The sequence below is a fragment of the Lynx canadensis genome, chromosome B4, assembly GCF_007474595.2.
Source record: "Lynx canadensis isolate LIC74 chromosome B4, mLynCan4.pri.v2, whole genome shotgun sequence".
Classification (NCBI taxonomy): Eukaryota; Metazoa; Chordata; class Mammalia; order Carnivora; family Felidae; genus Lynx; species Lynx canadensis.
The window spans coordinates 44,267,194-44,285,080 of record NC_044309.1 but is presented as its reverse complement, the minus strand read 5'-3'; the positions used below and the strand labels follow the sequence as shown (position 1 = coordinate 44,285,080).

The following is a 17,887-nucleotide window of genomic DNA, read 5'->3' as shown; positions in this document are numbered from 1 at the left end:
ATTAGTAAATGAGATAGCTAGACACGAAATAATTAAAATTTTTTTAAACAATTTTTTATATTTGAAAGACAGAGAGCGCGAGTGGGGGAAGAGCAGAGAGACGGGGAGACACAGAATCCAAAGCAGGCTCCAGGCTCTGAGCTGTCAGCACAGAGCCCAGTGCACGGCTCCAACCCATGAACCATTAGTTCATGACCTCAGCCGAAGTTGGACGCTTAACCGACCAAGCCACCCAGGTGCCTCATCATGAAAGAATTTTTAAAGGTGATACTTTGCACTTTGAGAGCCAGGAGTAATTCCAGAGTTCACTGACTGCAGAGCTCATTGACTGAAGTGTGAAATTACATTTACGTGATTTATTAGTATAACTGTACAACTAGAGTCTACCCTCACTGCCTTTGAAATAAGATCTTTCTAGAAGTTTGTAACAATTGTGTTCCTCCATAAATGATCTACCCTTTTATTTATCATAAAGGTTTCATATCTTTGACATTAAATCAGTTGTCACTGTTTGATGTTCATTAAGTCTTCTTTTAAAAATGTTTTTTTGTTTTTTGTTTTCTGTTTCCACTGTTGTTCCTGCTTTGGATAACTTATTGTGCCATGTAACATTTTGCAACATATGAAATATTTCTTCTAAAATTTAACAATTCTCAGAACTAACCAGATGTTCAAAATAAAATATCATTTTGATAGTACTGCATTACTTTTGGAAACAACTTAAAACCACAAATAAAAGTCATTTGCAACAGGAAATTCCTACATGTGCTAAAAATAATATTCTCCCATCTTAGAGCACTTAATTTTTAACCAATAATGGCTTTAACATTGTCAAAAAATGGTGCAACACTTTTGTTTCTAATACAGCATTTTAATTTTAACCTGGTTATTCTCATAGTGTTGAAATATGTCTGTGGAAACTGTCCTTACATTCATGAGGACATTATTATTCATGAATTCCTTTCTTTTTCACTAATTTAGTGCCTTACATGTTTTCCAATCAGTATTATTGTGCTATTATTGTAAATAAAAAACATTTATTCTATCATGAAACACTTATTTCAAGCTCTATGGAAGTTAGTACCAGATTTTACATTATTCAACTGCAAATGAGGAGTATCCCTCACCCTGCACCCCACACGGTGTCACTGGACTAGCAATGTCGTCAGCACATGACACACACTCTTGATCAAGACCTTCAGGGCAGTTTCATCCACATTGTAGCTGACACTACTCAGCTGCAGACATGAACAACCAAGGCGTGACTTATGCGGAACTCCATCATGCTAAGGGCTCAAAAAGACAGCAAGTGCAACCTAAGGGCACGAAAAGTTCCATTTCAGTAACCGAGGAGGAGATAACCTATGCAGAATTGAATCTTCAAAATGCTTCTCGGGACCTTCAAGGGAATGGCAAGAACTCTCCCTGCAAAGGTAAAACATTTAATACAAGCAGGTATATCTGTTTTAGGATGTGAAGGTAGGGTGCAGGTGTGTGGGGAAAGAATAGGATTTCACATAGTTTTCATTTGTGAGGACCAGAGCTGGAGGTTGGAATATGGTATTGAATTGAATGCATTGGTATATTCTGAGAGAAGATTCCAATGATAGTGATGGGTTTGAGGTGCAGGTTATTGTATGTGATTCCCTGTGCATTATTGGTTCTCTTGCTTGTATATCTCGTAAATGATTGTTTCCAGGCATCCTTTCTCAGTGTTTGCCTTTCTCTTCCTACTACTCACCATCATGTCCAGAGAAGCTCATTGCTGGTATCTTAGGAATCCTCTGCCTCATCTTGATGTCCACTGTGGTAAAAATAGCTGTTATCCCCTGTAAGTACGTGTTTGAATGACTAAAAGGGAATATTTCACCTTACTGATCATTAGTTCCTCGACATAGTGTGTAAATACTTTGAATTTATTATCTCATTTTAACGCATTTTTAATGCATGCTCTAAGTGTGGAATGATTATTTAGAGGTTATCTAAAGTAGAAATAACAGAATACATTTAGGGAGAATTAAACATATATTTGGATTTAATAACTCTAAGGCAAGTCATAGAAGAGACTTTATGGTGAAATACTCATTAATTCTTGAGATTGCTTAAACCAAATATTGTAAGAGATGATGAGGTTTGGTTCTTTAATCTTTTGAAGTATTTCCTCCCTCATGTTCATTACTTCATTAAATTTGTCTGTAAAATAGCACACCCAATTTTAAAGTAGGAAACTCAAATTATTATGATTTATTTCATTGAATATTATGTTTTTTGATAATTGCTTTAATGTTCTAGCTACTGAAGGACCAGAACAGAACAAAACATCCCTGGAAACAAGGATCCACAAAGGTACAACATCCCTTGCAAAGTTCTGATATTAGTTTCGTGTCTATTTTAGCTCTATCTTCAACTAGGCAAAGAGGATAATAGATTCTTTTGGGAAAAGTGAATTAGGAAATCCCCTAATGAACTTTCAGAAATAATGATTATAGGAGAGTATTACTTCTCAGGCAACAACACTAAGAAATACTCATTTAAAATTACTGTACCCGTTGTTAACAATTGCCTCACGTTCCCTCCTCCTATAACATGATAAAAGATAAATCATTCCATAAAGTTGGTTTTGTTCACTGACTCTCAGGACATGTAGAGATGGACATTTTTGTGTTTGCTTTATATGGGCACAATAAATTAGGGGATGAAAGCCTGACTCTTCTCTGAGTGTGTGTGTGTGTGTGTGTGTGTGTGTGTGTGTGTTTTGCTTTACTTTTACCAGCTTGTGAGGGTCTACGAATATGTTATGTACACGTATGTGTATCCATATACAGTATGTAAATTTTCATTTTGTAATAGTCAAAGCTTTTTGGATAATATCTCATAATCTGTCTCCAGCGTGTCTCTGTTGTCATTGTCTGAAAGAGTGGGTTACGTATTCCAACAACTGCTATTATATTAGCACTGAGGAAAAATCATGGAACGAGAGTTTGACGTCTTGTGCTTCTAAGAATTCTACCCTGCTCTACTATGATCATGAAGAGGATGAGGTAAGTTTTCAAGATGTTTCCAGATTCTGTTAAAAGCTTGTGAGTTAATATTATGCTTGTAGAGTTCATCCATAGTTACATATGTATTTATAGTTTACATATTTTAAAGTCTAATATTCCATGGTTTGACTCTATGACACATTATTTACATTTTTATACTTTTAATGTACATTTGATAATTTCTAGGTCTTACTTTTCATAGAAACCTGTGTTTCTAGAAATGCTCTTTTTCCTGAAATAGACTTTACATTTAATTTTACAACACATCAAGGAAACTAGGCATATGATTGTGCAAATTGATTACAAAATAGAATCACACAGTTACAAATTACATCATGAGACAGAAGTTTAGAGCCTTTATCAGGCCTGCCCATTTTCATTTTATGAAATATCTCTGTTTATTTGGAGCTTTATACCAATGGAATCATTCAATGTGCATTTTTCTGTGTGTCTCCCTTCTCTCCCAGATACTATCTGTAATGTGTCTATATAAACACATATGTCTATAGTTTGTGAAATTTCACTGCTGTCTTATATGAATATGACATTTTAAAAACCATTCTCAGAAATTTAGTTTTTTTTAATATGTGGATATTATGAGTAAAATTTTATGAAAATTCTTTTCTATGTCTTCCTCAACATATCATAATCACTTATTATATATACCTACATATATATATATATAACTACATAACATATATAACTACATAATATATATAATATACATATTATAACTATGTAATATAAATATGGTTTTCATAATAAAATAATGATGTATAAATGTAAAATGATTGTATTTATGTATAATTATACTACGCTTCCCTGTAAGCATTAGTAGGAAATTGCACAGTCATAGATATGTGTATATTTCACTATACGAAATTATCCCTATATTTTTCTATTTTATGGTGTAAAATATGTTGTACCAAATAGGCCTTTGATCCAAAGCTCAGCAGTCTCAGAAAAATGAATTAAAAGTTCTGATGGTTAGAAACAGTACCATTTTCCTGGGTTGTAAATCTCAAGGCTATTCTCTTTTGTGAGAATGAGAAGTGTTGGGTTGTGTCTCTTGCCCATTTCTCCAGGATGGTGTCTTCTTTTCACTTCTTAGAAGTCTTTGTCATATTTCAGATATGATCTCTTTTTTGAGCTTTTAAGATGCAAATACCTGCATCTGCATTTTCACTCTCATACTGGAGTCTTTAATGATCAGAATTTTTATTTATTTATTTATTTATTTATTTATTTATTTATTTATTTATTTTAAATATAATTTATTGCCAAATTGGCTTACATCCAACACCCAATGCTCATCCCAGCAAGTGCCCTCCTCAATGCCCACCACCCATTTTCCTCTATCCCCCACCCCACTATCCACCCTTAGTTTGTTCTCTGTATTTAAGAGTGTCTTGTGGGTTGCCTCCTTCCCTCTCTGTTTGTAACTATTTTTTTCCCCTTCCCTTACACCACAGTCTATTCTTAAGTTTCTCAACATCCACATATGAGTGAAAACATGATATCTGTCCTTCTCTGACTTATTTCACTCAGCATTGTACCTTAAGCCGTATAGTTTCTTTGGTCAATTTTCTTTTCTTTTCTTTTTCCCCACCTCCTTCTTCATTTTCCTTTCTCTCTTTTTGGAATGAATAGAATTTTAATGTTACCATGGTCCTACTTAGCATTTTGTGTGTTACAATGATTATTACGGACCTATTTGAGGAGTTAGCGAAAGTTCATGAATATAATTTCCTCTATTATATTCCTGCATTTACCTTTTTCTTTATTTACTTAATTTTTAACTTTTAATTATGGTTTATTATCCAAATAGAATTTATTTTTTGTGATGCTATATTTCTGATGCTGAGATAAAAGTGAAGGTTATATTTTTCTACATCATTACCTCTGTGATGGAGCATCATTTATAGCAAAGTAGGTCTTTTCTTCATCAATAATTTTATATACATAAAGCTATATATGTATACATATTCTCTAATCTACTTTACATAAATAATATAGATATTATATATCTTTATATAGAGAAGTATATATTCATAGATCACGGTCTATACAGTCCATCACAACCCACAGCAGTTTGAGTAAAATGTAGAGATTTACTTGCCTTTATGACCCCTTACCATGTCCCAGTTATACTCTAAGTGTTCTATTTCTCCACTTACTTTGAGAATCACATGGAATTTATAATTTTGCTTCAACTGATAATTTTGCTTCAAATATCAAACAATTTCGAAAACACAGGAGGTGAAGGAAAGTCCATTAACCTAGTAAGAATTTTATTCTTAGTTTTCTTCTCTCTTTCTTCCTTATGATCCAAAATGCCTTCTTTTACCATTTATTCCCTTTAGGAGTTCTTTCAGAGTGGGTCTGGTGGTGATACATTTTCTTAGTTTTCCTTTATCAGACAAAGTCTTGATTAGGATGCCTATTGATATTTTTGGTGGATAGTCAATGGTTTTTTATTAGAATCACCCAGTTAGTGTCTAAAACTTTTCTGCCTTTCTAGAATGCCTTTTATCTGTCATTTTGACCAGAGAGAAAAAATATTTTGGAGACTTGGGTATGTACCTGTTGGTGTCTGTGGTTTGTTAGGCTCTCTGACACCAGTCTATGTGAGGTAGAGGGAAATTCCGGGGAGCTCACCACCATGTCATTCCTTGGGTCTCCAGGGCTGGGATCTGTCGTCTTTCTCGTTATCTTTCTGACTCTATGTTGTCTTAGGAATAATACCCAGGGATTGTAGCTGTATTGGTGGGAGGAATAGGGAAAAGTCTATCCAGTCTATCTTTCCAGAACAGAAAGTCTGGTCTGGGGTGGTTTTCATTTGAATGCTCCTAAGACTAATGGTGTTGAGCATCTTTTCCTGTACTCATTGGCCACGTCCACATGGTGTTTGGTGAAGTATCTATAGAAATATTTTGGTAATATTTTTACTTTGTTTCATTGTATTTTGAGAACTCTTTACGTACCCTGGCGGCAAGCCTTTTATTAGATGTATGATTTGTACATGTTTCTTCACAAGTTTATGACTTTCTTTTCTCTTCAAAGAGCAGACATTATCTTGATGAACTACACTTCATCAAGTTCTTCTTTTATGGATTGTGTTCTTGGTATTTTGTGTAAAATATCTCTGCCCAACTGTAGGTCATGCACTTTTTATAATACGTCTTGAAAGATTTTGTTTTAGGGGCGCCTGGGTGGCTCAGTCAGTTAAGCCTCCGACTTCAGTTCAGGTCACGATCTCGCGGTCCGTGAGTTCGAGCCCCGCGTCGGGCTCTGGGCTGATGGCTCAGAGCCCAGGGCCTGCTTCCGATTCTGTGTCTCCTTCTCTCTCTGCCCCTCCCCCGTTCATGCTCTGTCTCTCTCTGCCTCAAAAATAAATAAACATTAAAAAAATTTTTTTTCGAAAGATTTTGTTTTCAATTATGTGTGATCAATTTTGAGCGTTTTAATAGTGTATAAAGTATATAATTATTAATAGTATTTGATACTCCATTGTTTCCACAGCCTTTATTGAAAAGACTATACTATTCCAATGAATGTGCATTTTTTGGAAATCTGAATTTCGTATTGTGTGGGTACAAATTTTGCACTTTCTCATGTGTTTAATTAGTGTCCTTATGTTTTTTTTAATGTTAGTTTCATAATTTAAATACTTTCTTGGGGGTGACTGGGTGGCTCAGTCATTTGGGCGTCCAACATTGGCTCAGGTCATGATCTCGCGGTTCATGGGTTTGAGTCCTGCGTCAGGCTCTGTGCTGACTGCTAGAGCCTGGAGGTTGCATTGGATTCTGTGTCTCCCTCTCTCTGCTCCTCCTCCACTAACTCTCTCTCTCTCTCTCTCTTTCTCTCTGTCTCTCACACTCACACACAAATAAATAAAGCTTAATTTTTTTAAAAAAAGACCTTCCTTTTTATTTTAAATGTTTATGTATTTATTTTGAGACAGTGAGAATGCAAATGGTGGGAGGGGCAGGGGGTCAGCACAGAGCCTGCCTTGGGGCTTCATCTCAGGAACAATCCAATCATGACCTAGGCAGGAGCACAACTGACTGATCTACCCAGTTGCCCCCTAAATTGTCCTTTGGTAAACGGTGAGTTTATACAAGTTCCTTTTCAGAGTTATTTTATCTATTCAGGATCTTCCTGGATGTTTCCTATTCATTTGTATCTTTCTAAAGTTTTTTTAAAATGTTTACATTTATTTATTTATTTTGTGTGAGAGGGAAGTGGACAGGAGAGGGACAGAGAGAGGGAAAGGAAGAGAGAGAAAATTCCAAGCAGGTTCCCGCTGTCAACACAGAGCCCAATGCAGGGCTGCAACTCACAAATTGAGATCATGACCTGAGCCAAAATCAAGAGTTAGTTGCTCAACCAATGGAACCACCCAGGTGCCCCTTTCTAAAGGCTTTTTAAAAATGAGAATAAATATTAGTTTTTTCAGGTGCCTTCTTCATCAGAGGAATCACATTTAAATATATTTGCGTTTCTTCATAATATTCTCCTCTGATAGTTTTTTTTTTAATTTTTTTTTCAACGTTTTTTTTTTTTAATTTTTTTTTTTCAACGTTTATTTATTTTGGGGACAGAGAGAGACAGAGCATGAACGGGGGAGGGGCAGAGAGAGAGGGAGACACAGAATCGGAAACAGGCTCCAGGCTCCGAGCCATCAGCCCGGAGCCCGACGCGGGGCTCGAACTCACGGACCGCGAGATCATGACCTGGCTGAAGTCGGACGCTTAACCGACTGCGCCACCCAGGCGCCCCTCCTCTGATAGTTTTTATTGTGGTGTAATGTACATACAGATGGATCACAGCTATACATGCCAATAGACGGGCTGAGTTTTCAGTGTGACCATTGCATGGAATGAGAAAATGAATGTTACCAGCATTGCAAAATGCCACTAACAAGTTCTTTTCTGCATTTTAAAAACGGTTTATATACATGGAATCATACGGTATGCATATTGTATTTTTGGCATTTTCAGGTGAAGGTAAACTTGTGTGATTCATCCCTATAGCTGCACCGGTTGTAAATTGTCCACATCTCTTTGTTGTTCTGTTGTCGGATTCTACTACAATGTATTCAGTGATTCTATTGCTGACGTTCTTGGATATTTGGGTATTGATCCATTTGGGGCTTCTTTGATTTATTCTACTACACATCTTTTACAGTCAGGTTTTAGCTAAACGTATGTGTATCATTTCTTCCTTCTATAACCTTAAGTGGCCCTTCTCTTCTTGCTTCTTGAGAGGGAAGCAACTTAGACCGTGCATTTATAATGTTCTTCCTTTGTGGCGTAATTGACGAAGGTCAAAATTGTCTCTACCCGACTTTAGTTTCATCCTAAAAGTTATGATGTATTCTCAGTTTATTATCAACCAGTACAAGGTAATTTCTGTCATCCGGCACAAGATATTTTCAAAGATTTCATCTTTGAAAGGTAAATTTTTCAGAAGTCTATCACTGTCCACGTGTTGGAAATTTCCTGGATTTCTTTCCATTGTTTCTTCTCATTGATTTCTTTGTCTTCAGAGAAAATACTTTGAATATTTCCATCCTCAAAATTTTTGATCCCTATCGATGCCCTGGAACTCTTCCTATGTACGTCAGTTACGTCAAGCTAGTTCCTAGTATTTTGACAGTCTTCCTTAGTCTTCCTGATTTTGTGAATAGCTGGTCTTACTGAAAGAAAAGGTTTCAGTCTTCAACTAAACTCATTGAGTTGTCTATTTATCCTTCTAATACTGTCATGTCTATTCCATGTGTTTAAGGATTCTGTTGTTAGGTGAATAATGTTATGTTTATAATTGTTTTATCTTCCTCTTATATTGACAGCCTTAACGTTTTGAAATGTTTCTTTTAATTTCTACTAATATTTCTTGTTTTAACACTTACTTTGTCATTAGAATATTGGCTTTGTTATTGGCCATTTCTGATTATTCCTTGTAGGGTCTATTTTTTTGGTATCCTTTTATTTTCTCCAATTTTTTTTTATATATATGAAATTTATTGACAAATTGGTTTCCATACAACACCCAGTGCTCATCCCAAAAGGTGCCCTCCTCAATACCCATCACCCACCCTCCCCTCCCTCCCACCCCCCATCAACCCTCAGTTTGTTCTCAGTTTTTAACAGTCTCTTATGCTTTGGCTCTCTCCCACTCTAACGTCCTTTTTTTTTTTTTTTTTTTTCCTTCCCCTCCCTCATGGGTTCCTGTTAAGTTTCTCAGGATCCACATAAGAGTGAAACCATATGGTATCTGTCTTTCTCTGTATGGCTTATTTCACTTAGCATCACACTCTCCAGTTCCATCCACGTTGCTACAAAAGGCCATATTTCATTTTTTCTCATTGCCACGTAGTATTCCATTGTGTATATAAACCACAATTTCTTTATCCATTCATCTGTTGACGGACATTTAGGCTCTTTCCATAATTTGGCTATTGTTGACAGTGCTGCTATGAACATTGGGGTACAAGTGCCCCTATGCATCAGCACTCCTGTATCCCTTGGATAAATTCCTAGCAGTACTATTGCTGGGTCATAGGGTAGGTCTATTTTTAATTTTCTGAGGAACCTCCACACTGCTTTCCAGAGCGGCTGCACCAATTTGCATTCCCACCAACAGTGCAAGAGGGTTCCCGTTTCTCCACAGCCTCTCCAGCATCTATAGTCTCCTGATTTGTTCATTTTGGCCACTCTGACTGGCGTGAGGTGATACCTGAGTGTGGTTTTGATTTGTATTTCCCTGATAAGGAGCGACGCTGAACATCTTTTCATGTGCCTGTTGGCCATCTGGATGTCTTCTTTAGAGAAGTGTCTATTCATGTTTTCTGCCCATTTCTTCACTGGGTTATTTGTTTTTCGGGTGTGGAGTTTGGTGAGCTCTTTATAGATTTTAGATACTAGCCCTTTGTCCGATATGTCATTTGCAAATATCTTTTCCCATTCCGTTGGTTGCCTTTTAGTTTTGTTGGTTGTTTCCTTTGCTGTGCAGAAGCTTTTTATCTTCATAAGGTCCCAGTAATTCACTTTTGCTTTTAATTCCCTTGCCTTTGGGGATGTGTCGAGTAAGAGATTGCTACGGCTGAGGTCAGAGAGGTCTTTTCCTGTTTTCTCCTCTAAGGTTTTGATGGTTTCCTGTCTCACATTTAGGTCCTTTATCCATTTTGAGTTTATTTTTGTAAATGGTGTGAGAAAGTGGTCTAGTTTCAACCTTCTGCATGTTGCTGTCCAGTTCTCCCAGCACCATTTGTTAAAGAGGCTGTCTTTTTTCCATTGGATGTTCTTTCCTGCTTTGTCAAAGATGAGTTGGCCATACGTTTGTGGGTCTAGTTCTGGGGTTTCTATTCTATTCCATTGGTCTGTGTGTCTGTTTTTGTGCCAATACCATGCTGTCTTGATGATTACAGCTTTGTAGTAGAGGCTGAAGTCTGGGATTGTGATGCCTCCTGCTTTGGTCTTCTTCTTCAGAATTCCTTTGGCTATTTGGGGCCTTTTGTGGTTCCATATGAATTTTAGGATTGCTTGTTCTAGTTTTGAGAAGAATGCTGGTGCAATTTTGATTGGGATTGCATTGAATGTGTAGATAGCTTTGGGTAGTATTGTCATTTTGACAATATTTATTTTTCCAATCCATGAGCAGGGAATGTCTTTCCATTTCTTTAAATCTTCTTCAATTACCTTCATAAGCTTTCTATAGTTTTCAGCATACAGATCCTTTACATCTTTGGTTAGATTTATTCCTAGGTATTTTATGCTTCTTGGTGCAATTGTGAATGGGATCAGTTTCTTTATTTGTCTTTCTGTTGCTTCGTTTCCAAACACCCTTTTTGAATGATGCTGTCTTTCCCTACTGAATCGTCCTGGTACCTTTATCAAAACTGATTAGACTGATTATACATGGTTTGTGTCTGGATATTTTTAAGGGATTGTTTCCATGGGGGGTTTAGGGTCTGTCTCTTTCTGTTCCTTCATCTTGCTGCTTGTATCCCGTTCTAGTCGGAACTAGTGTGCAGGGCAGGGGTATGGATTCTGTCCTAGATAATGTGGCATAAGGCTGATGGAGGTGGAAGATGTCACCCATCCCTGATTTTCACACTGACTTAAGTCACTTCACAATCCACTCTCTTCCCTCAAGTGTATTTCTTCGTCTGTATTTGCCAGTGTTCTTTGGTCATTTCATTATGATGTCATGAGACATGGATTTGTACGTGTTCATTCTGGTAGCAGTTTGCTAAGTTTCTGGTGTCTATAAATATTTTAAATGATATTAGTAAGTTGTTCATTCATTGCACTTTATGATCGTTGTCCTGTTTTTTTTCTGCCTCTGCTGTTCTCATATACTACTTAGACCTATGCTGGCTTTCCTGATACTGTTTTGAAAGTCTCTGAATTCTGTAAATTCTTCTCTTTTTTCTGTCTCATCCAAAGATATAAATAAATTTTGTTACTCCTCCAATTTCATCAGTTCTTTTCTATCACATCCCAGATTTTCTGTAGAGGAAATTCAGTGAATTTTCCATTTCAGGTATGTATTTGTTCACTCAGATTCTCTGTGGTTTCTTCATATACTTTTATTTCTCTGTTGATCTTTCCTACTTGCTATATTTCTGCCATCACATGTTCATGTAATTATTTCAACTCAGTTTTCTGTGTAGTTTACATATATTTATAAATATGACTTGTAAATACTTTTTTGTAGTATGTACAATAAATATGACTTTTAAATACTTTTTTTTGTAATATGTACAACAACTTATCCCAGTAGAAGTTTCTATTGACCTATGCTTTCCCTTTGTTGGAAGACATTTTCCAATTTCTCATCATATTTTTTAACTTTTAGATAGACACTTTTTAAAATATCATTTAGGAAACACGCATTATTTAATTTTTCCTAGATTTATTATTTTTAATTTTTTTCTTATGTTTTATTTATTTTTGAGACAGAGTGTGTGTGTGTGTGTGTGTGTGTGTGTGTGAGCAGGGGAAGGACAGAGAGAGAGGGAGACACAGAATCTGAATCAGACTCCAGGCTCTGAGCTGTCAGCACAGAGCCCCACGCGGAGCTTAAACTCACCAACTGGGAGATCATGACCCGAGCCGAAGCTGGACGCTTCACCAACAAGCCACCCAACACCCCTAGATTTACTATTTTTTTGTGTGCAAAAACTTTATGGCAGAATCTTCTCCACTAAAGTCCCCTTGCTGATAGTCTTGTTCAATTTTTCCCAATTCTTATTGCTTACTTTATGACCATGTGACTTTGTAGCTCTGATGTTAATTATTAGTTTTTTTTTTTTTTAGAAAGGATGTGTTCAAACACTGCAGGTCAGTAGGCTTCCACCTTCCACAATGTGAGGTCTGCACACGTGTGCCTGAGTGTGGGAGGGACTGTTCATAACTTTACTACCAATTCTCTGACCTCCTGTGCTCTTACATTCTCCCGGGTTCCTCTTAGTCTCCTCTCCATCTGTGCATATTTTCTCCATCAGCTAAGAGTGTTAGAGAGCCAATGTCAACTCTTCCGTTATATTCTCACATCCAGTATCTTTCCATTGTATTTATGGGGCTCACAGTGCTTGACACAAACACCGCAAGCTCTGACCAGGACAAGAATGGGTTTTCTTCATCATTACCGAGCAAAATCAGCACTTGGAGCTCAAACATCAATGGGTACCTGTCCCCATCCCCAGTGCTGATCAGGTCTCCCAGCACCCTTGCTCTTTGCAGCTTCTCCCAGTTGTAACAGCTGCAGTCTTCTTATCACTGAGCCAGGGGTGGGCAGGTGGGGAGGCACGGGAGCATCCTAGGCGAGAAGATGACAAATGTGCTTCTGACTTGAATCTCCAGGATTTTTTCCAATGTACGTATTTCATAAGTGTTATTACCTGTGATCCATTTTCTAAACTCTGAAATTGTTTTCACGGTCAGTTTGTCCTCTTCACTTAGTCTTACTAAGATAATTTTATACTTTAGTGTCCAGTGCATAACATTATATTATAATTTGAAAGCTTCTATAAAGGAAGAAAAGATGAACTTTTATTTGCTTTTACAGAATTAATTGAGTATAAGAGCTTGTATTTGACTTCTAATGAAATTTATTTTCTCATAGTTTTTGTCGAAATTACTCTCTTATACTGTATGGATTAGAGGCTCCCAGAAAAGCCATCATAGTTCATCTGTGCAGCCAAAAGCCTTAACGTTTTCTTCCAAAGTGTAAGTTTCTTGACAACTTTGTATTTTATGCCTTACAAGGATTAATCTTTGAAAGAAACAGAGCAATATGTGTAGAATCAGATAAACAGAGTTGTTGATGTTTTTCCATAGAAGAATAGTATGGGAAATATTCGGATTGAGGTATATAACTATTAGTCAAGTTAATGGTTTATTCAACAAAATACCTCGGTATATATTGTTAAGATTAATGAGGTATAATTCTTTCTATTTCAGGTTGTCAGTATCTTCAAAGAGTGACAAGAATTGTCCATATTTCTATTTTTATTTTAAAAAATTTGGTTTTGCACCCTGCTTTGGAATAAGACTGTATGTTTGTAAGCACCAGGCATTTTAGTTGCTTCATTTTGGCATAATGCTATTTCATCATTTATAAAGAATACATCTCTCATTAGTTCAAAAACCATCCAATCCTTTTCTCTGCATATTTTTAAGAGATGGTTTTTAGTGTAATTTTAGGTTCACAACAAGATTAAGAGGAAGGTACAGAGATTTCCTATATTGTCCCTGTCTGCACACATCCATGGACTCTCCCATTATCACCATCACTCACTAGAAGGTTTCATTTCTTACCAAGGATGAGTCTGCATTGGGGCGCCTGGGTGGCACAGTCGGTTAAGTGTCCAACTTCGTCTCAGGTCATGATCTCACGGTTTGTGGTTTGAGCTCCATGTTAGGTTCTGTGCTGACAGCTCAGAACCTGGAGCCTGCTGCGGATTCCGTGTCTCCCTCTCTCTCTGCCCCCTCCCCCAATCAGGCTCTGTCTCTGTCTCTGTCTCTCTCCAAAATAAATAAACATAAAAAATTTTTAAAGGATGAATCCACATCAATGCATATATATCACCCAAAGTCCAAAGTGTACCTGAGACTTCACCATTGGTGTCACAGAACTGTTTCTCCTATTTAATTATATTAATGTAAAAAAATATACTCAGGTATATATCACTCATTTCTTAAGCTTTTGCTATTTAGTAAAACAAATTATATATAAGTTACAAATCATAATATTATTGTAAAATTCTGAATGAAGTGAGTAATTCCACTTACATTTCCAACTTAATTGATTTCTCCTAGCCCTTAAAAGGCCTCAAATGAGAATTGAGCAACCCAGGGGGACAAAGGTATGAGTCAGAATTAACGCAGGAGACAGAAACAAGGGGAAGTTGAGGTAAACAGTTACTATCTGCTTGGAAGGGAAAGTTTACGAAGAGGAAAGCCTACTAAAATAAAGAAAATTACAAATAATATCATAGAATTAAAGGACGGATCACTGAAGCCAGGTCTACTCTCTGAAGATGGGATTCAGATGCCATTGAAGACGATGTGGCTACACACAGCTTCACGGCTGACACGCTCACTGAAATGGCCTGGGACAGAGCAGCTCCACACTCCACGGCCTGAACCTGGTGAGGAAGGATCTCAGGCTGTGACTGGCAAACAGGAACAACTCCCTGTTAGAGCATCAGGAGAAAAGGCCAGAAGGCAGGAAACTGACAGATTGGTATAAGAACTTGCTGGAGGACGAATACACAGGACTTCTTGCAAGCATGCACCTCGCAACAAAGCCATAGTGGCCAAAGGAGAGAAAATATCATGAGACCAGGAAGAAGAGCCCTTTCTGCTGCACTGTCTCTCCATTGTCTCTTACTGACAAAAGTCAATTTCATGTGAGATGACCAGAGAGAAAATGGATAGGATCTTACACCGTTATCTGAGAACAGGGCACTGAGGGTGGATTTGGAGATGAGAGTACTAAATGAACGGCCCCTCGGGGTTAACATGGAACAACCACAGAGTTGGTGTATAAGAGCCATTCAGATCGGCCCCACTTCCTCTGAAAATGGAACCAAAGTGTACTCTCCCAATCTGTCTTGGTGTCACACGATCAAAGGTTACACTCATTTCAAGGTAGAAATTGGTTTCTAATTGGATAATAACCAGTGTCTTATATGTTGTTTTCTTCACCTGGGTTCAGATATTTTGGAAGAGATTTAGTTTTTTTTAATGTTTTTATGCACACACTTCTCACAGTCTTTACAACAATGCAAAAAAAATAAAATGCTAAATAATGGAGAAAACAAAAAATTAAAATCGACAGATATTTGCATGGGTCCAACAGCTAGTTATTGCCAGAATTCAAGATAAACTTGAGTAAGTTGATAATGACTCAGAGATATTTCCAGCCCAAATCACTTACAAGAAGGAGAGAGTTTAAACTCGATAATTACTTGCAAAAGAAATTCATATTTCATATATACTTTTGTTTGTGGAGATAGATATATTCTTTATTTTCTCTGTACAGAATCCTTATGCTCTTCTAGAAAAATTATATGAACATTCAATATGAATAATTGTTAATGGTAGCTGTAACTAATTACTAAAGTTGTGTTTCATACAACCCAAGATTACAATGACATTGAAAATTAAGCATTTATTTTTCTTTCACCTGTTTGTGGTTGGGCTATGATAGGGTTGATTGAGGCTGGGCGTGCATGCACTTGACTGCAGACTACATACAGATTCAGCTCAGATCTCTTTATAGGTTTCATTCTTAGAGGACCAGGCTACATGGTATATGATCTTTTATACCAGAGGTAACAGCTAGCAGAAATGGGTTTCTTATTGCCCGGTCTCTGAATTCATAAGATATCACATTCCCACTCACATTATATTGTGAAAACAAGTGATCACATCCTTACATTATATTGTGAAAACAAATCACATGGGCCAACTTCTCATGGTTGTCTGTAGAGTATACTCTTTTCAAAGTGGTCAGAGGGAAAAAATGTAGATTCACTGAAAATAACCTAATCTAACATTGTAGCCATAGGGATTTTTTTTATTACATTTCATGAGATAGATAAGCTTGTAAAAGAAAATTACCGGGAAATAGATTTAAAATTTAGTACTCTCTTCCCTTCCCATCTGGATTTTTTGCTTCTGTGCCCAAAATCCTTGTAAAGCAGTTTTGTACAGTGCCAAACATGGGGGTTTAGATGCTTTCACCATGGTCCTTGATCAAATAAGGTATAAGCAGAATGAAATACAGTCTAAGGACATTGGCAGTGAAACTGGTCACTTCATGTAATTTCTAAGTGCACACTCTTAGCCCTGGGGCTCAGTTACAGAACTGCTCTGTCTCAGGTTCCTCTGAAGGAAAATATGATAAAAAGAGGATCTTGTTCATAGTTACTCGAAGATTATTTGAACAGTACTTCTTGGCCCATAAGTATTCACTCTCTCTCAGGTATTTCGGCTTAAGATCTTGAAGCTTTTGTGCCATCACCTGTGTTGTGATAATCTGAATTATAACACTTTCATAGGATGTTCTGAGGAACAGATAATAATAAATAACATAATGCCTACAGATCCTTAAAATAAAGCCCAAGCTCATGAAGGTCGTGCTGTCTGTGATCTCTTCATATTTTGCTTTTCCCAATGTTCAATAAAGGGCATTTTCCAATAAAACCAAAGCCATATAATTGTCTTCTTCTTTCCAGCTAGTGAAAGAGCCAGGCATCAGAAATGTAATTTGACAACGATTTTGATCATATACATTAAAGAAATTTGCACTTAAAAAAGGTGAGAAATTCAATACGCATCATGTATGCGCACTAGAGTAATTTTTTTCTGTATATATGTTTCCTGTTCTGAAATCAAGTTGGAATTACTGTTGTTTCCCTTATTGGTCAAGAACCCCAGTCTCCTCACAAAGTGTGTTATCTGGGCATATGCAAAGACTGTCTCTTTTGGAATTGAAGAATTTGAAAGGGATTGTTAAAGTGTGACATGATAACCTGTTTGATTCCTAGATTCGGGGATCCTTCAGGGTCCAAGGGGAAGAAGGGACCGAAATGTCCTTTCCCTTCCAATGTTGGAGTATCCCATCCACACATATGCATCTATTACCACTAAGAATGGAGAAATTTAAGAGATGCTGCTAAATACATTCTAATGTAGAACACCTCCCATTTTCTTCCAAAGCATGTTTTACATGTCTAAATACATACAAAAAACAGTGCGTAAATTATTACCTGTACCCATAAGAAACCATGGGAATTATTCTTTTTTTTTTTAACGTTTATTCATTTTTGACAAGCAGAGACAAGAGAGTGAGTGGGGGAGAGGCAGAGAGAGAGGGAGATACAGAATCCGAAGCAGGCTCCAGGCTCTGTGCTGTCAGCCAGAACCCAGCGCAGGGCTCGAACTCAGGACGAGAGAGATCTCATGACCTGAGCCGAAGGCGGATGCCCAACCGACTGAGCCACCCAGGCGCCCCCAAAATGACCAGCCTTTAATGCTTTCCTTTTAATCTTATGTACTTTAACAGGGATCCTCCGGCTTCCTGGTTTAGGCAAGGAGCCATTCTGAGCCAAATAAACAATGTGATCATGAGAAGCCCCAGCTAAAGGACTGCTCCCAGTTGGAGCATCCCATTCCACTAGAGAGACAAAGCTCTTTCCTCTGTCCCACCAGGGATCCTGAATGTTTTCACTTCAATGTAACTTAAATCCCCTTTTCTTCTATTTTCTTTAATGGAGATTGAACCTGACACAGCACACAGTGCTGGGAAAACCATGATTTCTGCTC

At 37.2% G+C, this 17,887-nt stretch overlaps 1 protein-coding gene across 3 annotated transcripts; it reads left to right on the top strand.

The window, feature by feature from the left end:
* The first annotated feature begins 533 nt into the window (after positions 1-533).
* Positions 534-16,765, top strand: LOC115518272 (NKG2-A/NKG2-B type II integral membrane protein-like). 3 transcript variants are annotated; one of them, XM_030321688.1, is made up of 6 exons: positions 554-1,433; positions 1,700-1,831; positions 2,293-2,346; positions 2,890-3,041; positions 13,176-13,279; positions 13,514-13,958. In XM_030321688.1, exons 1-6 carry the CDS (start codon positions 1,247-1,249, stop codon positions 13,632-13,634), a joined length of 750 nt encoding a protein of 249 aa, XP_030177548.1. In that variant the 5' UTR covers positions 554-1,246; the 3' UTR covers positions 13,635-13,958. The 3 variants fall into 3 exon arrangements, with proteins under 3 accessions (XP_030177551.1, XP_030177548.1, XP_030177550.1); XM_030321690.1 differs by having other exon boundaries at positions 559-1,433; positions 1,754-1,831; XM_030321691.1 differs by lacking the exons at positions 13,176-13,279; positions 13,514-13,958 and adding an exon at positions 14,372-16,765 and having other exon boundaries at positions 534-1,433.
* Positions 16,766-17,887: the final 1,122 nt, after the last annotated feature.